This window comes from Rasamsonia emersonii, assembly GCF_000968595.1.
Source record: "Rasamsonia emersonii CBS 393.64 chromosome Unknown ctg1118621759970, whole genome shotgun sequence".
NCBI classification, from domain to species: Eukaryota; Fungi; Ascomycota; class Eurotiomycetes; order Eurotiales; family Trichocomaceae; genus Rasamsonia; species Rasamsonia emersonii.
The window spans coordinates 17,608-42,037 of NW_013563317.1; the positions used below are offsets into that span (position 1 = coordinate 17,608).

General features: G+C 52.6%; 8 protein-coding genes across 8 annotated transcripts; 4 read left to right on the forward strand and 4 right to left on the reverse strand.

Moving 5' to 3' along the window:
* Positions 1-4,448: 4,448 nt before the first annotated feature.
* Positions 4,449-5,240, reverse strand: T310_0992 (uncharacterized protein; the record flags this gene model as incomplete). Its single annotated transcript, XM_013476116.1, has 2 exons — positions 4,449-4,738; positions 4,880-5,240. 2 exons carry the CDS (start codon positions 5,238-5,240, stop codon positions 4,449-4,451), a joined length of 651 nt encoding a protein of 216 aa, XP_013331570.1.
* Positions 5,241-8,010: 2,770 nt separating this feature from the next.
* On the reverse strand, positions 8,011-8,572 carry T310_0993 (uncharacterized protein; the record flags this gene model as incomplete). Its single annotated transcript, XM_013476117.1, has 2 exons — positions 8,011-8,419; positions 8,481-8,572. The coding sequence occupies 2 exons, from the start codon at positions 8,570-8,572 to the stop codon at positions 8,011-8,013; spliced, it is 501 nt and encodes a 166-aa protein (XP_013331571.1).
* A 1,777-nt stretch (positions 8,573-10,349) lies between these two features.
* On the forward strand, positions 10,350-11,408 carry T310_0994 (2-dehydro-3-deoxyglucarate aldolase; the record flags this gene model as incomplete). The annotated part of the gene is made up of 5 exons (XM_013476118.1): positions 10,350-10,536; positions 10,573-10,665; positions 10,737-10,966; positions 11,028-11,249; positions 11,307-11,408. 5 exons carry the CDS (start codon positions 10,350-10,352, stop codon positions 11,406-11,408), a joined length of 834 nt encoding a protein of 277 aa, XP_013331572.1.
* Positions 11,409-12,287: 879 nt separating this feature from the next.
* T310_0995 (CORD and CS domain protein) lies at positions 12,288-13,502 on the forward strand (the record flags this gene model as incomplete). The annotated part of the gene is made up of 4 exons (XM_013476119.1): positions 12,288-12,393; positions 12,457-13,012; positions 13,078-13,366; positions 13,452-13,502. 4 exons carry the CDS (start codon positions 12,288-12,290, stop codon positions 13,500-13,502), a joined length of 1,002 nt encoding a protein of 333 aa, XP_013331573.1.
* A 1,196-nt stretch (positions 13,503-14,698) lies between these two features.
* Positions 14,699-16,212, forward strand: T310_0996 (Ethanolamine kinase; the record flags this gene model as incomplete). Its single annotated transcript, XM_013476120.1, has 5 exons — positions 14,699-14,848; positions 14,910-15,021; positions 15,114-15,580; positions 15,639-15,982; positions 16,038-16,212. 5 exons carry the CDS (start codon positions 14,699-14,701, stop codon positions 16,210-16,212), a joined length of 1,248 nt encoding a protein of 415 aa, XP_013331574.1.
* A 1,246-nt stretch (positions 16,213-17,458) lies between these two features.
* On the reverse strand, positions 17,459-19,358 carry T310_0997 (Acetamidase; the record flags this gene model as incomplete). The annotated part of the gene is made up of 4 exons (XM_013476121.1): positions 17,459-18,043; positions 18,228-18,510; positions 18,594-18,728; positions 19,018-19,358. The coding sequence occupies 4 exons, from the start codon at positions 19,356-19,358 to the stop codon at positions 17,459-17,461; spliced, it is 1,344 nt and encodes a 447-aa protein (XP_013331575.1).
* Positions 19,359-19,891: 533 nt separating this feature from the next.
* On the forward strand, positions 19,892-20,566 carry T310_0998 (uncharacterized protein; the record flags this gene model as incomplete). Its single annotated transcript, XM_013476122.1, has 1 exon — positions 19,892-20,566. One exon carries the CDS (start codon positions 19,892-19,894, stop codon positions 20,564-20,566), a length of 675 nt encoding a protein of 224 aa, XP_013331576.1.
* A 723-nt stretch (positions 20,567-21,289) lies between these two features.
* T310_0999 (Major facilitator superfamily transporter) lies at positions 21,290-22,841 on the reverse strand (the record flags this gene model as incomplete). The annotated part of the gene is made up of 4 exons (XM_013476123.1): positions 21,290-21,706; positions 21,811-22,192; positions 22,432-22,612; positions 22,676-22,841. 4 exons carry the CDS (start codon positions 22,839-22,841, stop codon positions 21,290-21,292), a joined length of 1,146 nt encoding a protein of 381 aa, XP_013331577.1.
* Positions 22,842-24,430: the final 1,589 nt, after the last annotated feature.

Below are 24,430 nucleotides of genomic sequence, written 5' to 3' on the forward strand. Positions count from 1 at the left end.
CGTGGCATTGTCATCGTATAAGGACGGTGAAATTTCAACGAGCGCTTTTTTTTTCGAGTCCGCGAGACAACGAAATTGTGGAGTTTTGAGCCCGTCTCATACGTTATTTCGTTAGCCTTGTTCATGTGTAAATCGAAGGAATCTTGTTGCTAGAAAATGTCGTTCTCACCTGTGTTTGCTGTGCTGGCTCGGCATGGAAAGAAAGACTCCAGGTGGATTTAGTTGTATACTTGACAACAGCAACTGCGTATAATCATCAGCGTTTCCCCTGCGGCAATGTCTCTTCCAGGGAAAGGTGTTCTTACATTGTTGTTGTGGCGCGCTATCCACCACAAGTAAAATGAGAATGGATGTAAAAGTAGCAATGTATCTCCAGAGTGAGAGCCCCTTGTGTGTGTCGGGCCACCGAAGATATTAGCCCATGCAAGCATCTCTTGTTTCTCGCTGCCTTGGATGGAAGATGATATTCTTGCTCCAGGTCACGGGGAAGTGACACTCCCAGCCATCCGAAGACGCAGGCGGGTTGGTTTTCGACGTTGAAAGCTGCGTTGTGACCTGACCAGAACGCAGGCATGACCAGAGTTTGTAGAGTGGGTGGCACTTTTTATATCGAAAGTATATCGGGAAAGGCTGACAGGCCCAGAATGTCTTTGCTGGGGAACGACGATCTCATCAACCTGTTTGAGTTCAGTAGTGATTAAGGTATTATATTCAGATCGACCATTGCCGGTCCAACGCTGGGGATGTTCACAGGTCTGATGTTGCCGGCCTTGTTGTGCTTCATCTGTTACGAGTACCACCCGCCCTCCCTCTTCTCGTAACAGATGTGTAAAGCTGTTGCATGTCGGTTGTCGATTAAACAATACATGTCTGAGTGATGATGGACGTCCTTTCGACTGCGAAAGATTGTCGGATCTGGATCTGGGTACAGTCGATGCCCCTTCAATCGAGCTGACCGAGGTGGAAGCAGAGACCCGAATTCAAGGAGCAAGGATCAGAGTCCCGCGGAGAAGATATGGATATGTCATCATCGTGATAGAAATCATCGTTTTCAGCAGCTCCGCGCATGGCGGCTAAACGGCTTAATATCCACTGCATCGAAGGTCCCAGGTCAGATAGCTCTTGGAGATGGAAGCCCGAATCGTCTGTCACATCAGGGAGGAGACAGACGACTTGGTTTGCTCTGTTCCCTGCTAATGCCGGCTGCATCTGGGTCGATATGATTCCGGCTTCTCGGAGATGGGCCTCAATGTTGCATGAATGGAGAGCGCATAAGGGCCGGAGATTGAAGATTGAGTTGTCTGAAATATTGGAGCGGATGGGATGTCGGGAGTTAGAAGGGCCCCAGGCATGAAGTGCCTTGCGAGGGTCACGCCAGGTTGGACTCTGTGACAACGAATTGAGTAATAAGGCGAGTTCGTTGTCCCATATATAGTTTGTTGTCCCGGCACCATGAGAATCGTATGCGATGATCACGATGCCGGACCTCTTGAATATCTGGTATTAATAGGGCTCTGTAATTCACCTCGCAGAGGAGCGAGAAGAACGCTGTTCGTTAACGGAGTCCCCATCCTCAACTGCGATCCCATGAACGAGATGATTGGGACGCTGTGGATGGCTCGTTAGAACTTTCGAGCTGGATGGAGAAGCGAGTACCGAGCTGACCCATGTTTGATACAACCTTCGTTACCAAGCTGTGCTTTGACGCGCGGTCCAGATCGGAGATGTTATGGCTGTTGCCAATGTCGCAATACGTCCATTTTCTGTCGACTGCCGAAGACCACGTTTGTTGTCGACCCTGACAAGACGAATGATACAGTCGATTGAGGAAATCAAGTGTGGAGTTAGAACCACGGAGATGAAGTTGGGGCTGGCTGAACCACCATCAAGCAGACAGACATGATGGTATGGGTGGAGAAGAAGTTTGGTCACGTTGAATCATATATATAATATGATGGACCGTGGAGCAAGGAATCTTTGTGGTCGCTCCGAAACGCGAGCTTGCCGGAGGGATTTCATCGACAGCTCATTGTCCATGGAGGAAGATGGCATGCAAGGCATGGCGATGGTGACAAGACGCATGCCATGGAAATTGAAAAGGGCCAGCTCGGTTTCTGGCAGTTACGGTCCTCCCTGGAGGTCGTGACCATTCAATTGACTGCATGGAGGTGGGAGACAGCCTAGGTAAACATGCAGGACTGCCGCACACGGACTCCGAATTTGGCTCGATGGAGATAAAATCTCTTTCGAACAACCCATGTTAGAAGCGGTGTTTGGGTGTTGTCAAGCAGGATGTACCTTCCTCGCTTTTTCTTTTCCTGTGGGAGGATGGGAGCTTGCTAATTCCCTGTCCAAGATGTGGAGGAGTCCGCGTGTGAAGGCCAAGGACATGTCCCAGGAACCATGTATTCTGCCACGATAGTTCGTCTTGAGTCTCCACGCGTAGACGGTGTGGCTGGGACGTGTCAATGCCGCTGAAAGAGAAGGAAGAATCACTGGCAATCGAACTTAGCCATAGACCCTGACCCACAGCAGATGTTAGGACCACTGGGAGAACATAAATATGAAATATGAAAGATATCGTGACGGTGGAATCGCGTTCTCCCCGACGACGATCGAGGTAGATGGTGTAGACGATGTTGCCATATTCCCTTCGACGCCCACAAAGGAATTGGTGGTAGCGCGAAGACCCTCAACGAAGGACGGTTTGGGACGGAAGGATGCAGAACGGAAGGCTAACAGGAGGCTGACGGGAGCCAGCCAGACAAACAAACAAGTAGCCATGTCAATATACGTTGTGTTTGAAAAAAGGAGGCTGGCGGTTCTCTCTGCATCACTTTGTCTCTAGGCAACGGAGAAATAACGCGTTAGTAACGCGAAAGTGACGCCTTCATGAGGACGAAGAAGGAAAAGGAGGTGGCGACATACCTGGTTTACCCATTTTGGAAATCCCGTAGCTTGCCGGCAGGGTTTGTCTTGTCATGTGACACACCCCGTGATATCACATGTCCGGACGAGATTCACGCTGACCTCTTTTCCTTGTTAGCATCAGACAGACCTCACTCCTCAGACCACTTTGCTACTTACGCATCCTGTCAAGTCGCCAGAAAGTGATATCTATCTGGCCTACACCCGAGACATGCCAGCAGAACCAGGAGGATGCTTACATGTTGCCTGCAGTTCTGCTGCCATCCTCCTCGATGTTGATGGCAACATAAACAAACACTTGAAGCATCTCACGGGTAAGTGACACCTATCCGAGGTTAGAGTGAGACATGCCAACAAGAAACAGAAATGATACACATACTCCGCAGCGTGAATCCCTATGTGTCAGACCGAGACGATGGGAGTAACATGAAAAGCCCGAAGCATTTGGGGGCTTCAAAATTCAGCTTTGCTCCAGAGCTCCATGTACCGTGTAATGAAGAAATACGCGCCATCCGAAGGCAGCGGTCGTTTCGTGAGTGACTGCCTATCGAAGACAGAGTCGTGAGTCGATCCGTTCTTTCACGGGAGTTTTCTGCAGATGCCATCGCAAATCGAGAGTTTTTTCTTCTGTGGATCGCGCTTCGACAGGAAGAATCGAAGGGGTATCTGTGCCTATCCAACATGGGACTGAGACATGCCAGTGCCGAACCGGATGCATTCTGCCAGCGCTATGTCGCCATTTATTTCTTCACGGGTGTCTCCGAAAAACACATGAAGCATGTCAGGGCTAAGTGACCTCTATCCAATGTGAGCATGAGACTTGAATGAAAGAAACGGTCGATACATACCCCGCAATAACCTCACCAGTGTGAAATATTGGAACTGATCCATTGTCGCACAGCGCGTCCTGAGAGGAATTACATCATCATCCTCGACCCGAAGCAATCGCCCAGCTCCTCACTCCAAGGCTTCTTCGTCTGGGCATGCTTGCGAGAATATTTGATCTCGATTGCTGCATGAAAGACACGGATCTTGGCCCAAGCAACACTGGGTTCTGTCAAGAATATCGTGATTGTTGACCGGACATGATTGTGTTCTAGATTTGTCTGCTTCTCAAGAATCGCCCGATATCATTTGCTTCAGGGTATGGCCTCGTGTCTGTATCGAATCTCTCTTCCATCTTCAACCAGAACCAATCGACGAGTTTCTAACTCCAGAATTCCTCCAACTTGGAACAGTTTCCAGTCTTGTTTGCTGCGGAGCAATATCTGAGGTTGATTCATGAACGATGTGCGCTGTGTGGAACGTCTTCATCAGCCGAGCGGAACCATTGCCCACTCCTAGTTCCAGTACCCGTCCATGCGGTACATCATCGAGAATGCCACGGTCGCAGGGTGCGATGAACGATGTGCGCTGCGGGGGATGTCTCAGGGACAAGGAAGAGGTATTCGGCGTTGTTCTGTTCTTCCTTCAAAGCGTTCTCGAAAATGCCAGGGCCGGAGAGTGTGGTCTCATGTCAATTAACGGGGCGCGCCCTGCAGAACGTCTTCGTCATCCTCCATCTTTTCATGTTGTTCTTCTTCTTCCACTAAAACGTTCTCTGCACGATGTGGCGTTGGCAATGAGCAATGGACGCCGTATTGGAACTCTCTGTGGCCATGGATAACACCTGGACCATCTTCTTGATTTGGGATTTGACCGGACGCCTTGTCGAATATTCCTAAGCTCGACGGTGTGGCACACAAGGCTTGGGAATTGGCCCACGTACAATTGGTTCCGTGAGAAACATCCTGGTTGTCGGGGAAGAATCCTGTAATCTCATCAGGATGGGCATGTTCCACCGGACGCTTTGTTGATGCGCAGAAGCGCACAGAGCCGGGAAGTCGGTCCATTTGTGCACAATTGGTTCCGTAAGAAACATCATGGTCGTCGGGGAAGAATTTTCAGAGACCTCCTCCTGGAAGGACTTCTTCGACCGGACATCTTGTCAAGAATCCCTGATGCTCTTTCGTGGTGGCGTAAGGTGTGGATGTTTGTCCATACATTGAAGGATCAGCCTGATCAGAGACATGCGCTGCCTCATCCTGATGGTCGAGCCGGAGCGATAAGCTTTGGTCTTGTTTAGGATCCATGGTCATCATGTCTGCTGCAGGGTAAAACCTGAAAGTTGGTCCCACAGAACGAACGATGGGCTCGGTCAGGAACATTTTAACGGTCGTCGTGATTATCGACCCGGAACGATCGGCCAACTCCTCGCTCCATGGAGTCCCTGACGGAGCATGGTGTAATGACTCGTGTTGGGTTTGACGCATGGAAGACGCTTCATGTCAGTGAAAGAGGATTGGTCAGGGATGCTGACTGAATAATGGTGTGGTCCTCCATACGGATCTCGTAAAGAGGCCCTTCCACCGCGTCGTGATGCGGGTTCCATCGGGCAGCTGCTCCAGACCATAGCACAAAGTGGATACCGTCAAATCATCCATTTCTTCCTTCATCGTGCGATGTTGACCTAAAATGACCACCAGCTCGTCCGGTGGAGACATCGCCGACAACAACCGAATGCTATCTGGAGACGTCCCATTTTTATCTGCCGCGCGGCATGCCTCGCAGCGGTTGGTCCATAAAAAACTGCGCCCTGAAGTCTTTTCGAAAGGATGGTCCCCAGGACGATCGGGTTTTTGAGGATCGTTCTTTTCCCGTCTTCATCATCGACGAAGTCTGCCCGTTTTCTCGAGTTTTCCTGCATGGTGGGCAGTGGGCTTAAGACATGCCACACAGAGGATGTTACAAAGAATCATGGGCTTGAAATCCTTGCGAAATGTGGTCCCGAGGACAATGGGTTTTTGAGGATCGTCCTATCTGTCGTCGTCACCGTCAACCCCGGCACGAGCACTAACTTCGATCCAGACGTTATCGACAAAGACTGACTGGGGTCCTTTTGTAAGACCAGCCTCATCCTTGGCCTGAGAATGTATAGAACCACACATGGATTGCCCGGTAATCATGATAGGAATGTTAACAAAAGCCAGGCCCGCAAATGCATCAGGAGTCGCGGGTGTGTCATCTGCCACCAGGAGGTTGTGCCACGGGATAATAAGTTTCGTCGTGTCATGATCGTCAACCCGGAACGACGGTCCAGCTTTTCTGCGCGAGTCCAGAATCCTCGCCAATCACTGGTCGTTTGTGCGAGATTCCCATATTGCGTCAGCTTCGCGATGTCTTTGACAGAAGTAACCCTAAAGGATGGTGGAGCAATCGCGCAAAGCCAGCACTCAGGATCATCCAGAAGCCACAAACATGTCATCTGGTGCCAGGTTGAGACTTCCCAGTTGTCCCACAAGATAATAGGTTCAGTCGCGTCATGATCATCCATCCGGAACGAACATCCAGCTTCTTTTCTCGAGGTCCACATCATTGCAAGGAGCTGTCGATTGCGCGAGACACCCACATTTCGTCGGCTTCACGACGCACTTCACCCAGGTGAACCCAAAGGATGGTGAACATTGCTGGACGGAGCCGAGAACGAAGGTTCTCTATCGCACAGAGACCTGTATTTGGTCTCGCATTTGGAGAGGGTGGAGAATCCAAGTTGTTCCACAGGACAATGGGATGAGTTGGGATTCCAATGTCGTCCTCATCTTGAAATCTGCCGTGGCAGTTTTTTGTCCAGCAACCATCAAAATGGGCTGGACACTTTCTCGAGAGCAAGATCATCGGAAACCTCCGCTGTCCTTAAGAGCTAGAAGATGGTCCATCGGACGATTGATGCTGTCAAGAACATGGTGATATTTGACCAACTAGAGCATCCAGCACATTTGCTCGAGTTCATCCGGCGTCGATAATGGCCAGGCACTTTCTCGATGCTTTCCGATGTTATTTGCCGCAGCATCACTTGTGACCGATGGTCCATGGCCCATAGACAGCCCTAGTCTGGAACAATGTCGACAGAGAACCATCGCCCTGGTTTCTCATCCATCCGGGCACTTTCTCGGAAGATCTTCCGAGCTGGAAAAGAAAGATAAAGGAGGTCGACAAGGTCACGTTGCTTTGTTTAGGGCAAGACTGTGATGTCGGTGGTGATTCATCGAATTTGAACAATGAAGATCATGGAGTCTGGACCATAAAGGTCATAGAGTCTGGACCATGAAGATCATGGAATCTGAACCATGAAGATCATGGAGGATAATCGAAGCAAGCAACTAAGGCAGATGGTGATGCAAAGGTAGCGACACATCGAGCAGGACAGAGACATCATCCTGGCCAATGGGGATGGCGCAAATGAGGTAAGGTGATCCAAGATGCAAAGAAAGATGAAGGAACTGACGATGTCATGTCGGGTTGATGGCTGCAGGACACGAGGTGTAGGCCGGAGGAGCTTGTTCGCAGGTCTGATCCGACCGGGGAAGGCGACGCAAGAAAACGAAGACCTTCGAGCACCAACAGATAATTATGTACCAGCATACAGGTTTGACTGACCAGGTTGAGTACACAATGTAAGGTGCTCGGCGTTTCCGGATTATTCATCATCGGAAGTTTGATGCAGTCGAGGATGACCCACGAAAAGACAACAGACGGCCTTCGAGCAAGGACAGAAACAGAGAACCACCATATGGGGGTTCACGAGCACCACGTTGTCCGGAATTGATTTGGGACGAGAAAGGTCCCGAAAGGTCACCCAGTAAGGAAAGAAAGATAAAGAAGGTGACGACGTCACGTCGTGTTTGCTTTCTCCAAGGCATGATCTCGTTGCTAGAGGCCCGAATCTGCGAGGTGTCGAAACAGATATTCTTCCAGTTTGGAAAAGGTAGATGCCAACAATGTCGTCCTGTATGGACTTGCTTTAGGGCAAGACCGGACAGATACTCGGGAAGCGCTGATCGATCGACCAGGTCTGATTGTTCAAATTAGCCACATGACTCGGGACGCGATCGAGGACTGATGATGTCGATACATACCTAACATTATAATCGCTTCAGAGGAACATGACGGGAGATCGTCCAAGGAAGCAGCAACGCAGGAACATGCGTTGCAAGCCATGAGACCGTTCATGCGGGCCTCGGCATCAACGAGGCCTCGGTAGACTCAGCACGATAACGGTAAGATGCTCCAAGCAGGAAGAGAGATCGAGAAGTCAAGAGTATCATCTTGTGTTTGGCTGCGGTGGAAGGGCTTGAAAGGCTCCGGAGATTCTTCCGGAGAAGCTCCGTCGTGTTGCTTGTTCAAGTCAGCGAAGTCGATCGACAAGATTGACGTCGGTACATACCTGAGAGATGATAGTTGCCTCATCAAATCTGGACGAGGAGGATGATAAAGGAAATCATCCAAGCCAGCAAAGGGAGATAACTTGGTATCTAATGGCGGGAGGTGCACGCCAGCACCGTCGCTAACCAGAGCTGTATCCGGAGAGATAACCCAAGCAAGCAGCAAAGAAAGATGAAGAAGCCCAGTACTGCGGGAAAACGCCTGGTCGTCGAAGGGGACTGTCGCTGGCCTGATTGTCCGAGTTAGCGACATGACTCAGATATTGGTCAAAGACGGACGTCGATACATACCTGCATGTTGATCTTCCCATCACGCGTGGATGTGGAGAGAAGGTAACGGAAGATGACCGAGGCCAGCAAAGTGATGGGTTATTGGTCGACATTGTTCGTCGAGGCCAACCAGCCCTGACATTGGGAGATGATCCAAGAAGCAAAGAAGAAAGAAAGATGAAGCGCAGGTCAGTGAGTTTGCTCCGGTTTAGCACTTCGGAAAACCAGGACAAGGACAGAGTGAGATGGTTGACACGAAGTGCGACTGGAATGATGACTCGATGTCCTCCAAGCAAGAAGAAAAGAGTGATACTATGTATCAGGATGACAGGTTGTATTATGTATACATATATTTATATGAATATATGTATGTATAATACATCAGGTCTGACGGGAGGATGAACGGAAACCAACGTTGAGGTAACGTAACAATGAGACCATGAAGCATGAACCTTGAAGCCTGAAGCTTGGATGACAGAGATTGAACATGAAGCTTGAAGGCTTAAAGATTGAAAGCATCAAGCTTGATGGATAAGAAAGGATGAAGGATCAAGCATAAAACATGAACCTTGCACCCCGAAGCTTGAAAAATTTTGGATTTCGTGAACAGATTTTGGTCAAGAAGGGAGAGAAGAGATTTTTACAGAAGAGAAAGCAAGAGCAGCTCGAGAGGGGGGAAGGAGGGCTATTTATGCTCGCTCTGGAGGCCTACAGATGAAGCTATTCCCTTAGTTACGCAGCCGTGCACTAAGAACCGGCAATTTCCCTGGCAGGTGGTGAATGAGGGCGGCAAATTCCGGCAGAAACAGTGAATCACGTGCCAGGCAGATTATCCAGGAATCTGTCGGCATGAAATGAGAGATGTTGGCGTTACGATGGGCGTGGGAATACGTGAGTTCTGACGGCTATATGTTCATGAAATGAGGTATACATGCGGCACGGTGAGAGACTACTGACGGTTTGGCAGAAATTTGGCTGGGGGAGTAGGCGGTGAGATATCACGGACCATGGCCTCACATTATGTTTCAGCACAGAACATCTGTACAGGCATGATCCTCCTTTATCGGGCTACACATCAGCTTCATTTTCTTCATTTTGGGAAGACCACGCCAAGGAGTGAGCGCAGCCAGGAAAGCAGTGAACGAGAGGCGCAGCCGCTCACTAGCTCAGAAACTCTCTCAGTGAACGGCAGATCCCAGGGAATGCTGCGTACTGTCGCAGCGCGTAATGGGAGGCAAAAATACGGCAAGCAGCCATGCAGCAAGCTGGAGATGGATGTCCCTAGGGGAAGAACCTTTGCCAGCAGGAACCCTGTATAGCGCTGTCTCTACGCTTGTGCAGAGCAATTCTGTACTTCAATATTAAATGTATACAAGTCCGACCGACGTGATTGGACAGCCATGGATCGGAGGCAGTCCGAGGAGCCTCCATTGGCCAGGAAGAGGAGCAATGCGCTGCCAGGAACGATGAGAATTGCTGGAGCAGCAGTCCAGGCGATATCCTTGAGAGAGTCGCAATTATGGCCTATATATCCGGATCTAATCGCTGAAAGAGACGCCTTTGCGCCGTCCAGATCCATAAACGGACTGCAAGAGCGCATATCTGGCATCGGATAACCCGCCGAGGATCAGGGCCATCGGTCCCACCACGCACCCCGCAATCGGGATATCTCAGTGCGAGAGGGGGAGGAGAGAGAGCAGTAATAAAATCATAATAATGACGGGGTGCTGCTAGATCTTATTTGGGCTTTTTCTTCTTTACTAACCGTCATCAAGTTCGCTGCTACTGTTTCCTCTCGATTTGATCCGAGTAGATTATTATTACATACAGCGGCGGCCTTGCTTTGACTGACTACAAAACCCTCCATCTCGCATCGCAGAAACCATCACAATGCAAGCTGCCAACCGGCTTCTGCAAGCGCTGCGCACCGGCAGCGGCGTCTCGTTCGGGGCCTGGCAGATGCTGCCGGGCGCCAACCACGCCCGATTCATGGCTCGCAGCGGCTATGACTGGATCTGCGTTGATACAGAGCACGGGAACATTGCCGGTGAGAAACAAGCAAGAGGCAATGAAGAGTGTGCGACCTGCTGATCGGAAATGCAAATGTCTGCAGACTGGCAGATGCACGAGGCTGTGGCGGCCATTGCGGCATGCGGCGTCAGTCCCATTGTTCGAATCGCGGCCAATGAGGCCTGGATGGTCAAGCGTGCGTCTTCTACCAGCGGAAGCATCCTTATATTTGATATATTATTCTTCAAGCTAATAATGGTGATGCAGGGGCCCTCGACACCGGCGCCCACGGCATCGTCGTTCCTCTGCTGTACACCGCCGACGACGCCAGGAAACTGGTCGAATCCGCGAAATTCCCGCCCGCAGGACGGAGAGGCTTTGGAAGCCCGTTCGCCATGGGCCCGACGGGCGGTGTTTCGCAGTTCGAATATCTGCAGACGGCCAATGATTCTCTCCTGACGATCGTGCAGATCGAGACCAAGGAGGCGCTGGAGAATGTAAGTCGAGAACAGCCGCATACATATTGCGCGAATGGCCAATTGACGACGGTCCACACAGGTCGAGGAGATCGCCAAGGTCCCTGGCATCGATGTCCTCTTCGTCGGACCCTGGGATCTAGGGAACAACATCGGCCGGCCGGTGCAGGGCGAGTTCCACGAGGACCTGAACGCGGCCATCGAGCGCATCCGCAAGGCGGCCGTCGACAATGGCAAGAAGGCAGGAATCTACTGTGTGGGCGGAGAGGCTGCCCGGAAATACGCCGAACAGGGCTTCCACATGGTTTGTCTGCTCTTCTTTTTGCGTCTCTGGTGACATTGCTAATGTGCTGTACTGCAGATCTCTGTCGTTGCTGATGCTGTCGCTCTGCCAACCTTCCTCTCCAACGCATTGGAGACGGCCAAAGGGGGGAAGAGCGGAGCTGCTGTGCCTACGTACTAGTCGAAGCACGATTACATGATACCTGGTATATAGCTAGCACAGGAGATATGTTACAGATGGAATATAATATGCAAAAAAAATTCGTCACCCACGAGACAGACAGCTATGACTCGGCTTCATCGACCAATTTCTCAACCTCTTGCTCCGTAAACCTATGGAATAATTTCCGCGGTTCCGACCCTCCTGGCGTGTCAACGTGGAGAACCGGGACATCGAACTCGTACACATCCTTCCACTGCTGGTTCCCCGGAGCCATAATGTCCACCTCCGCGTAGTCGAACGGCCGGCGCTGGCGCAGCTTCGACACGGTCAGCTTGGCCGTGTCGCAGAGCCCGCAGTGGGCGCGGGTAAACAGCGTCAGCCGGGCAGCATGGGGGCCCAGCAGGGCTCTCGTAAAAAACATCGAAGGGTATGAAACGAGCGGTATCGCGTATTAATGGGTGAATTGGCGGAATTCGCTGAGTGAAGGGCCTGGTGAATGGATTCTCTCCTCTCGAGTGATTCTCGGGTGAATTGACTCCTCTGAAGTGACTGCCTGGGTGAATTCTCTCTCGCTTAGACGGCTCAGTGACTCGATTGGCGTGATGGAACGGCAGCGAGTGAAGGAATCCAGGCGCAAGCACCTGGCAGCCAGAGCTGGGTATACAGAAGAAGCAGAGTTGAAGGGGTCGCCCGATGCGCCTCCTATGGAACCTTCGAGTTCTGCGCACTAACCCGATCGGGCAGCGAGGATGGCGGGCAGCCGAGGGGAAGCTCCGGAGGCAGGACAAAGGTCGCCATTCTATAAATTTCCATCTTTTGGCGTCGAGAGCTGCCTTGTAGCCAGCTGTTCTCGTGCCTGTTCCGCGACGCGATCCTTTCGTCTGCTAACCCACCGCGATGGCGGCCAAGTGCGTTCACAAGGGCTGTGGAAAGATCTTCACCGATCCGGACGAGGAGTGCATCTACCACCCGGGCCCGCCAATCTTCCATGAGGGGCAGAAGGGTAGCATTCCCTAGTGAAGATGACCGGTGAAGATTCGGAGTCTAATGTCGATTTGCTTCACAGGCTGGAAATGCTGCAAGCCGCGCGTGCTGACCTTTGACGAATTCCTCAAAATCCCGCCCTGCACCACGGGGAAGCACTCGACCGTCGATGACACGCCGCAAGAAGAACCCAAGGGGGCCGATGCTGCAGCTGCAGCGCCCCCTGTGGAAGAACCTCCCGCGCCCAAAGTGACGCCAGTTGCTACGTCCGCTGCCGGCAACGCACCGCAGCCTCCTGCGGCACCCGCCGTCTCCGCTCCAGCCAGCACGCCGGCTCCCGCGCCGCCAGAGGAGCCAGACTCGGACGACCCTGACCTCGAGATCCCCGCGAACGCGACCTGCAAACGGCGCGGATGCAAAGCTGTCTACGATCCGAATATCTCGCGAGACGACGAGAAGTGCCAGCACCACCCGGGACAGCCCATCTTCCACGAGGGCAGCAAAGGATGGTCCTGCTGCAAGCGCCGGGTGCTGGAGTTTGAGGAGTTTATGAAGATCCCCGGCTGCAAGGAGAAGACACGGCATCTGTTTGTGGGGAAGAAGAAGCCGGAGGGGGAGGAGATACTGGAAGATGTCCGGTACGTTTCTGTCGATCCGACTACTTCCCAGCGTTTACGACAAATCTAACGACATGCTTCTCCAGGAGCGACTTCTACCAAACCGCAACCACGATCAACGCCTCCCTCTACCTGAAGAAGATCGACAAGGAAAAGGCCAAGGTCACCTTCACCGCGAAGACGGTCGAGTTCGACCTCCCCACGACGGACAACAAGCGGTTCACCAAGACGTACAACCTGTACGCGCCGATCGACCCGGAGAACTCGCAGTACTTCGTGCTGGGCTCGAAGCTGGAGCTGAAGCTGGTCAAGGCGGACGGCACGAGCTGGCCGGTGCTGCGGAGTGACGACAAATGGACGGGAGAGCGGATTCAGGTTGGACGGGCAGGACGGGTTTAAGGGTAGTTAAAACATACGGCATTGTTTTGGGGATAGGTATCGTTACTACTATGGGGAACAGGAGTTTTTCGTCTGGTTTGGTTTCGAGGAATCTCATACTCTCATACCCTAGGAAGCAAGCAAATGCAGTGCGAATTGGGGGAGGCGTAGTTATATGACGAGACGACTACTATAGACCCTACAGTTCGGGAAAATATTTTCATTTTGACGATTACCTACGTATTCTGCTATTATACAGAAACACAGCCAAAACAAGGTAGAATGGTGAAAAGTATTTCACGTCTCCTCCATAGCTAAAGCGCATGGGAAGCCTCACACAGCGAGGCCCTAGCCCAGCCATACAAGGTGGGGAGAAAACGAAGACGCAATTGCTCTCCGAAGCTGGGAACGGAAGGAAATCCACGAAGGAAAAAAAAGGAAAAGAATAACCCTCAGCCGCTGTTGCGGAGCTCCGGTGTTGTTTACATCTTGGTCAATGTAAACCCTACTGATGATGGGGAAAGGAAAAGAAAAAGAAGAGAGAAGACGAAAAGCGCGGTGGGCGGCGTTTTATGCGCGGGTCGGCTGCGCTGGCCGGGGCTAGCATGCTTTGGGACTAGCGTGGCTGCTTCCTAAGATGGAAAGATGTGGGGGCGTGAAGAGGGTTAGGGCTTCGCGGGCACGTGGTTCCGGTCACATGAGGCCCCACAAATCACATGCGCGCCGGCAGCAGGCTCGGAGTCTCCATATGGTGTCAGGCAACGCCAGAAGCAGCAAATGCCCATGGCAAAGTACGGTTCGGAAGACTGAGGTACCAGACATCGATCACTGGCTGCTCAGTGCTGGCCTCGGGCGGCTGTGGGGTTCTTACGCACTGGCTTGTTGTTCTGGTTCAGGTGAGGGGAATCGGAGGCCAAGGTTAGTGGGACCAAGACTGCTCCCCATCCGATGCCCCCTTAGGGACTGCTAGCACGAGACCTCATCCCCGATCCTATGTCAACATCAACTGCCGGCTGTTCTCTTCTCTCGTCGACCTCTTTTCGAGCCTTTTTCCGAGCTCTCTTTTCAGACTGCCTCTACGGCCGACAGCTGATGTGAGCAGCAGCTGCTCAGGTCTGTTCCCTCGTCCGCTTTGACAGAGTGGTGAATGTGATGCTGTGTTGATGAACCGTTGTCAGGCAATGAGCTAACGACATGCGACTGCAGGAACGAATTCCGCTACCGATTTCTCTCCGAGACTACCCTAGAGCAGCTCTTCAGCAGCCTCCAGCAGCCTCCAGCAGCCTCCATTAGGATACAGCCTGTCCAGGTGACGGCATTAACAGCACCATGTCTCCCCTCAGATACATCCCCCTGTCTTACAACCACGCCGACTCGCAAGCCTCGGCGCTGAGGCTGGTCCTGTCCCTCAACCCCGACTGGGAGGGACCGGGCAACCAGATCGAGTTTGTGCGCTTCACAGACGGGATCACAAATACTGTGTGTGCAGATAGCAGACTGTATGACGTGAAATGGCCACATCAGACTAATCACCGCGTAGCTCCTGAAAATCATCAACCGCAAGCCCGGCCTGACCGAAGAGCAGATCGACAGCGAGGCCGTGCTGATGCGTGCGTATGGTAACCACACAGAGATTCTGATTGACCGTGAAAGTATGCCTTCTTGAGTCCTTGCCCAATGCGCCCTGTTCCTGTTCCTTGTTGCCTTGCCCGTCTTGTGCTGAGTAGACTTTGTGTTTTTAAAGGAGAAACCCGGTCCCATGCCCTTCTTGCCCAACGCGGCCTCGCCCCGCCCCTTCTGGCCCGGTTCAAGAATGGTCTCCTGTATCGATTTATCCGAGGTCATGTCACCTCGCCAAGGGATTTGGTCCAGCCTGCTGTCTGGCGGGCGGTAGCCAGACGGCTGGGACAGTGGCATGCCGTTCTTCCTGTCGACGTGTCGTCTGCGTCGGCCCCCAGCGAAGAAACGCCAGCAGTAGCAAGTCGTTTGCAACTTCTAGATTCGAACAAGAAGGGTTCTGTCCAGCCAGATGATATCACCCCGATCCAGCCCCGGGAGGCAGGACCCAACCTGTGGACTGTGCTACAGAAATGGATCCTGGCGCTGCCCGTGACGACGGAAGAGCAGCGTGCCCGGAGAAGAACCCTGCAGAAAGAGCTGGAGCGGATTGTAGCGGAGCTGGACGACGGGGCCGGCATCGGAGAGAGAGGAGTACGTCCGTGGGTTGGCTCCGTTTGGACTGACAGCTAACCTCCCGTCAACATCACAGCTGGTCTTCGCCCACTGCGACCTGCTCAGCGCGAACGTGGTCGTCCTGCCGCGAGGCACAAAATCCGAGTCGAACGACACTGAAGAGGTGCACTTCATCGACTACGAGTACGCGACGCCCTCGCCTGCCGCGTTCGACATTGCCAACCACTTCGCCGAGTGGGGTGGCTACGACTGCGACTACAACATGCTGCCGACGCGGTCGGTGCGGCGGCAGTTCTTGACGGAATACGTGAAGAGCTACAGCCGCCACGGTGGCAGCCTTGGGGGGAAGTCGGAGGAGGAGGTCGTCAACAAGCTGTTTGACGACGTGGATCGGTTCCGGGGGATTCCGGGATTCTACTGGTATGATCACCCACCCTAGTGGATATCATGTTCTGTGTACTGATGTTTGCTCCAGGGGCGTCTGGGCACTCATCCAGGCGACCATCTCGCAGATCGACTTTGACTACGCGTCGTACGCCGAGGTCCGGCTGGGCGAATACTGGGCCTGGCGGCGCGAGCTAGACGGCAGCCGGGCGCGCGCGGGCGACGAGATGCCGCTGAGAGAACGTCGATGGGCGCAGGAAGCCTGAAGACATCTCAGCGTTTGAACCGGTTGCACCCATTGAACGAGTCAATTTTCTGCATTCTGATTTTGCAGCGTGACTATCTTCCTGACTATCTTCTTCCTGTACATGCATGTTGATGCGAGCGTGTTATTTTTTTTCCCCATCTGTTCAACCCTTCAACCCTCTCTGACTATTTATTTTGTGGCAGAAAGCGGCCACGACGATATCCCTTTTTCTCTGACTAACTACCCTACGATATTTATTTAATACACAGTCCCCAGCTCGAAAGAAAGAAAGAAAGAAGCGGGACTGGACCGCCCTTAATTATCTTCTGCGAAGGAGAAGAGGGATTTTCAACAATATCTCTCTTCAACGAAATATAGAATTAGAGAGATGAACTTTAGCGGAATGGAATGGAGGACAAAAAAACAAAATACCTAATAGAAATGAAATGAATTGAAATAAATAAACTAAATAAAATGAGCGCAAGTAACTTCAAACTACGATACACCGTTGTTTATGGGAAGAAACTTTTTAAAAAAAAAACTAATAAAAAACAACCGAAATTAATAGTAATACTAGTATTAGATCTATTTAATAAATTGGTGTAATAATACCTCTCAGGAAGACGGAAGAAGACGAGTACCATCATAATCGAGAGCTGAATTCATCAATATCATAACATAGCATCAATATAGAATAGAATAAATATCATGCATTTGCTGCTAGCAGTACATGCTGTGGTTGTTTTTATATTATATATTCGAACCTATACATCTATCGTTATTACCATGTTTGACTTCTAATCTTCTCTAACTAAATAATTAAAGTCTTGAAGAGATGGATAGATCTGATGTGATCTAATCTGGGCTGAGATAATATCTACGAGGAAGAAAGAAATTCTTTCGAAGGAGGATAGTAAGGATGGCGATTGGGGATATATTTATGATAATATGCTTGCTTGCAATGATGCGTCGTGCGAGGTTTGGAAGGGACGAGGGAAGAAGCATATGAAAGGGAGGATAGAATTAGAATATATAATCGATGATTATTATGGTTATTGATTACTGGATTCACAGTGCAGCTTGTCAGTTAGTGTCAGTATAGTATATAACAGGTCATACGTAAATTTATTATTTTTGTTAACTACCTACGTAGGCAGTCGACCGACCAGGGCTTAGGGCTAGGGCAGGGCTCCACGACTCACTCTCCCTCTCATTTCTTCACGACACGAGTATGTACAACGACTTCTGTTTCTGTCAACGAGAATCTATCCCTGGCCACCCCTCAGCCGCTCCAGCACCTTTGCAATCGCAATCACCTTCTCCTCTTCTAGCTTTCTCGCCACGACCTGAACCGTCACCGGCAGTCCGTCGTACACGACCGGGTCGTAGTTCGCGCGAATCCGGCGGTCGAGATCGCACGTCGGCGCCGGGATGGGGTTTCCTGCTGCATCGCGCTCGCCAGACGGGTCATCAGCCTGGTGCGCTGGCCGCTGCTTGTCGACGAAGGTCCATGGCACCGTACACGCTGACAGGTCGAGCAGGTTGACCGTGCTGACGTACGCCAGGTACCGGACGCGGCTGTAGTCGCCGTGCTTGGGGCAGATGGACGGGTTGACGGGGGCGATGTACGCGTCCATGACAGCGCCTTCTCCTCCTGCTGCTGAGGCTGTTGCTGCCCATTGCTGCAGCACGGCCGCCTGGAAGTTGGTCCGCTCGACGGCCAGATCCCACGACTCGAGGATGGTCAACGGCGCCCGGTTGGTCTTACCTATCATCTCCAGACCGGGCTCTTGCGACAGGGCGATCGTCCGCTCAATGTCGCCGTTTGCGTCGGCGGAAAAGATGCGCAGCTAAGGACAAAAGTCAGGTTTCTTTCGGATTTTTTTTTAAGTTCTTTCTGTCAGGGGATTCTTACTGCGAGGTCCAGCGCGCGCGCCTGGTCAATCGTCAGGCAAAGGCCTCATGGCCCGCCTCCTTCAGCTTCTCCTCAACATCCTTCAACGCCTGCCGGATCGGCGGCTGCGGCAGAATGACCTTGTCCCAGTGCATAATCCCAATCCGCAGTTTGCGTCCTTCTCTGGCAATCTCCTGCGCTTCTGCGTCGCGCCATGGGATGGGCAGACATTTCGGATCGGCCAGCCAGGGCTGCGAGTCGACGACCGTCTTGGCGAAGAGCTCGAGCGATGCAGGCGAGTGTGTCATGGGGCCGACTACCGACGGGATTGTCCCTTGTCCCTCGCAGCTGTTCCGCATGCGATGGTAGGGGAATCGGCCGGTTGATGGGCGCAGGCCCCAGAGGCCTTGGTAGGCGGATGGGCTGTTTGAATTAGATTGGATATTAAGGCATGGCGATGAAATAGACAAAGAGAGAGAATAGAATGAAGGTGTCAACCTGCTTACCTTCTGATCGACCCTCCCAGGTCAGTTCCCACTCCCATCGGACCCCCCCTGAAAGCCAGCAAGGCTCCTTCACCACCGCTCGATCCACCGCAGGAAAACGATCGATTGTACGGATTGCTGGTTCTGCCTATAATGCTGCCCGATGTCAGCATCTGGATGATATTTATGATTTCCAGCAGAAGAGTGCCACCTACTTGTTCACCGTCTCCCCCCACATACAGCCCACACTCAGACTGGTCTTGACAAACACATTGGCGCCAGCCTTGGTGAGGAGATCGACCAAGACGCAGTCCTCAGCATCCACCTCCCCCAGGAAGGCGATAAATCCACACGTCGTCTCCGTCCCCTTGACGCGGCACTGGTCCTTGACCAAGATGGGCAGCCCATGCAACGGCCCAACCGTCTTCCCGTCTCAGCGAGATACCTGTCCAGCTCCTCCGCCCTGGCCCGCGCAGCCCGGTAGCAGAACTGCAGACAGCAGTTCAGCAGCCTATGCGCAATCGCCGCGCGATGCGTGAACGCATCCAGGACCTGGACGGCAGTGTACTGCCCTCGGACGAGCGCCGCGACCAGGTCTTCGGCCTTCAGCGAGGTGATTTCTTGTTCGAGCGGCGAGAGCAGCGTCCGCGGGACTTCCAGCATGCTCTGCGTGTCCGTCTCCGAGAAGGTCAGCTCTGTGTGGATGAAGGCCGGTGGGACGTCGGCCAGGATTTGTGCCTGTTTGGCGCGGGCGCGCTCTTGCCATGGGGGAGTGTTGGGTGGCATTTTCTTCTGTTTCTTCTCTTTTTCCTATTTTCATTTTTTTTTTCCTGAAGAAAAATATTTCCAGACAGAACTGTCAACCCTGACCTTCCCGAATGGAATGACTGATCCCACGCTATCAGTGGAGATATCAACTCCTAGCTGTATACTCTGTACGCAGTACGGCCCACTTATTGCTGCGTGGGCATTGCTTATCAGACTGCATATTTCCCCGCAGTAGAGTCCGACTAACACTTAGCATCGATTAGCATCAACTAGCTTATCAACGTCGGCTCGTTGACCCGGAAGTTAGAACGGCGGACGGCACGGGCCGGTGCCAGAATTAATTACTGAGATAATGATAACTCCGCAGAGAAGCCCGAGTGTCATTAAAGCAGGAGAACTGATTTGATGATTCTTCATAGTCTTGAGAAAATGCTCACACACATGCATACATACTGTACATACAGTACCTCTACGGATCGGCATCTACGGATCAGGCACATGTTCTCACTGCATTCCGCATGAGGGTTCATGATACTTGATATCGCTTTATCATGGCTCCAATTGGTACTGGCATCCCATGGACTCTTCCCCCTCCTCAACGATACGTCTTCCGTCGCGCATCGCTCGTCGACCCCGTCGAGGGCGTCGTCCACCGCAACGTCACCGTGTCGACAGCCAACGGCCGCATTGAGAGCGTCATCTACGACCAGAAAGAACCCGGAGGCTCGCCGGTGATTGTCGACAGCGACAGTAACAATAACGACACAACCGTCGAAGTAGATCTCCAAGGTAAATACCTCTGCCCCGGCCTGATCGACTGCCATGTCCACCTGAACGCCGTGCCCGGCGAGGCCACCCTGGGCCAGATGAAGAAGCTCCGGCCAGAGGTGATCGCTCTACGCCAGCCGCATCTCTGCCGGCTCATGCTGGAGCGCGGCTTCACGACGGCACGCGACTGCGGCGGCAGCTCCATCGCGCTGAAGGACGCCATCGCGCAGGGCGTTGTCCGACGGCCCCGGCTCTTCATCGCCGGCCACCAGCTCACCCAGACGGGCGGCCATGGCGACACGCGCGACGTCTACGACACGACGCCCTGCAGCGGCGGCCACGTCTTCGGCACCAGCGGCCTGCTCTGCGACGGCGTCCCCGAGTGCCTGCGCGTCGCCCGCGACCAGCTGCGGCAGGGCGCCGACTTCCTCAAGATCATGACCTCCTCGGCCCCATGACGCAGTTCGAGACGAGCGAATTCGCCCTCCGCGCGGGGGTCCTGTCGCCGGTAAAGATCCTGCAGTCGGCGACGATCAATGCCGCGCGGATGCTGCGGCAGGAGCAGTTCCTCGGGCAGATCAAGCCCGGGTTTGCGGCCGATCTGCTGGTTCTCGCGCGGAATCCGCTCGAGGATATTCGGGTCTTGGATGATCCGGATCGGTGACTTCTGGCTGTGCTGAAGGATGGGCGCGTGCAGGTAAGTCGGTGGAGGGTGCTGGACGAGGAGGTGGGGAGGAAGATGGTTCCTATAGAGTAGTGAATAGTAGCGAGCAATCGATGGATGATGATATTATATGAGCTTCTTTTTCAGGGAAACCGTATTGTACGTACATACATGTACTGTACATACATACATACGTACTGTCGTTACCATTTACGGTACATGTATCTACCCAATTTCCTGAATTGGAAATATATACCTACCTAGGAAGGTAGTTTTATGCTATATATCTGCCCAGACTACATCATAAGCAGAAGACATCCACAGACGTCTACCACTATCGCCAACTATACCGTATACCGAAACTTCCGATCCTGTTTATCCGTCAGGTCCGAATCGACATCGCCATGCAGCTCGTCCTCGACCTTTCCTGCGCCATCATCCGTCTGCTCAGCCCGACTCGCGTCACGCTTTGCGTTCTCGCTCCGGAACAGCAGGTAATACACGCCAAAGAACAAGATCAGCAACGCCCAGCTGACGATGCTAGAGATGCATCCCTTGATGTATCGCGGCGCGTCAGGTGCCTGCCACAGCTGCGGCCCCACGATACAGCCAGTCGAGTATCCCGAGAAAGTAGACGGCGCCGGCGGCAGACTTCTTCGTGTTCCCCTTGACGTTGGACGCCATCAGGCTGAGGGTCACGACCATCAGCGACGAGGACTGCGCTGCCAGCCAGGTGCTGACCACGATCCCCCACTGCTGGTGTCTTGCCGGTAGTGTCAGCAGCACGATGCTCCCCGCCAGCGGGATCAATGCCAGCGCTATCCCCCAGATGCACCGCATGTTCCTCGTGAAGCGCATGGCGAGTGCGGCGGTCCAGATCGTGGCGATTTGGAGAGCACCGCTGGGGAGGCCGACGAGCATGGTCTGGAAATTGCTGAAGCCGAAGTCGTCGATGACCAGAGATGAGAACTATAAACATAGTAAATTAAATTAATAAGTAGACTTGTACTTTTTTTTCTTTTTGTAAGGTTTGCACACCTTCAAGATCGGCGACGGAATGCAGATGAACAGCGCGAGCAGGAAGAGAATCCAGATCTGAGGATCGACCAGCGCTTCCTTCACCTGGTCTCTGTCGAACTGAGTCCGGTCTCGCGTGGCCCGGTCCCTGGCCAGTCGCTCCGTGGCGATCTTCCTCTCGTGCTCGTCGAGAAACCACGCCGTGGTGGTATCAGTAGGCATCAGCCAGATAAACAGCACGCCTGACAGGACGGTCGCGCCTCCACAGACAAGGAACATGACCCTCCAGCTGGCAATGGCCATGCTGGTCGACTGTCCGATGAGATACATGAGGATGGCGCCGATGATCTGCGCGAACCCGCTGCAGCCCTCCCAGACACCGGTCCCGTCAGCAACGAAAGGACTGTAATAGAGAGACGACGTACGCAACTCGCATCGGATGCTCCTTGCGCGTATACCAGTTACTGGTCAGGATCACGAAGCTCGGCGAAGCAGCGCCCTCGCAGAAGCCGAGAAAGAAGCGGGCGACCAGCAGACCGGACGCGTTGAAGGGCGCTCCCTGGCACATCTCGCAGGCGCCCCAGAGGATACTGGACAGTTAGTCTCAATTACTTCCGTGCTCTGGGCAAGATATCTGCTTACATGGTGATGCCCACAACCGTCGCAACGCGGAATCGACCGATGAAGTACGCCGACGGTAACTGCGCGGCCAGCTGGCCAAAGTAAAACAGACTGACGGCCCAGGAGAAGTCGGTGCCGGAGACGTGGATGTCCTGCTGCATGCCAAAGACGGAGGCGTAGTTGATGGTCTGCTTGTCGAGGACTGACTAACTGGTCAGCGAGTAGTGCAAACAAACTGCTGTCATGGGACATATACTGTACCTACACTGGAAGAAGAAGACGACAAACATGAGCGGCATGACGACTCGGTCAATCTTCCTCAGGACTTTCTTTTCTTCGACTGGATCGATTATTAGCGACTCCATGGTCACTTCACTCACTGCGATGGGCGGAGTCCCCGAGGGGAGTTTCACTTTCTCGGACGCGGCCATGGTAGCAGCGACTGCCTGGAGAAGATGCACGATGCCATGACGACGTGCTTGCAGCCTTACCTCGTATTTATGGCTAAATAACTCGATCGATGCGTGCGCTGCAGCCGGACTATCGACGTGCCTGGGCTGATAGGATTCGCTTGTTCGTTGATAAGAAGAGCAGCTTCGACCAAGCGCGATCCGGCTGCCATCTTATCTTCCCCGCTTCTGTCTTCGCGCCAGTAGAACGTGCAGTATAGAGCCATCTGCCGGGAATTTTCCAACTGACTGACTGACGAGACAAATGCATCAGATGCATAGTCTATCGCGTGGACATGGAATGGATCCCGCAAGACGAAGAGTCGCCGCCTGAATAAGGCCAGTGGCCGACAGTGATCGCAAGCGGGCTTGGAGCGTACGTCAACCAGCCCTTCTATTCTGCATTATTGAAGCCAAGAACTATCTCAAATAACTTGTGTCACAGCTGCTGGAGATGTCGAGCCGGTGCATACTAGCCCGGACACGGTCCCAGCCTGCTGCCAGCGGTGCGTGAAGCCGGCGTCGAGTGCAAGTTTACCGACAAACCAGTCTGTTTTGACCAGCTAGTCATATCGCAAGATGAGTGGACAAGTCTTTCAGGCTCAAATGCTGATTTGGGCCATTTGCTAGATATGCAACTAATGCAGCTGGACTGTCGCCAGCAGGGAAGACTGCAGTCCGCTCCAACGACGCTGCCTGCCTGCTGGTCAGGAGCTCGCTATGCGTCTGGTTCCAAGAAAGCACATTCTGATGACCAAAAAATAAAAAAAAAGGAGAGAGAAAAAGAAGAAGAAACGTCGAACAGATGCGGAGGAGATGCCGAAGATGCGAAGATGCCGAAAGGGCCGAACCGAGCTTACTGTACGATATACACAGCAGGGGGTAGTGCATTACATACAAAGGTGATAAATCAATGACGACTAGAATAGAATGGTGGTAACCAGAGAGAGAGACTCCTCAAGGTGCACCTGCGGTTGCATGATTTTTTTTGCTTGCAGGATGGTCTTCTTCCCCTCATTCTTTCTCAGAACATACGCTACTATACCTACTAAAGACCTCGTTTGGTAAATTGGAGTTGGATTAACTAACTACATGTATTTCCTACATGTACAGTACAGTACATACCTATCTACTTACTTAACATGGTTAGGGATTCAACTTGCTTGGTTGCGTAATAGCTAAGTATAGTCTTAGGTCTAGGGTATCTACATATTCTCCAATTTAGAATCTATGCAATAATAGCTTCCTGCCGATCCGGTCCATTGGAAAGTAAAGTAGGGTACCGAAATTAATATCAATAATATTCATTCATTGCGGAGGGGGGGTTACTCTAATTTTCTTCCTTTGTTAATTCGATAGAATTTACATATATGGAGAGACTCCTTTTACGGGTCCCAGTTCCTCCTGTACTCTAGCTCCATCACCATCTGATCTTTGCAGATGCGCCTGCCCACGTCCCCGCACTCATGCCGATGTGTCGATGCCGATGCCGATGCCGATGCCGTTAAACATATCCCGAAACCTGTTCTGTACAACCTCGCCCCCTGTTCAACGATCATGAGCTCAACGAC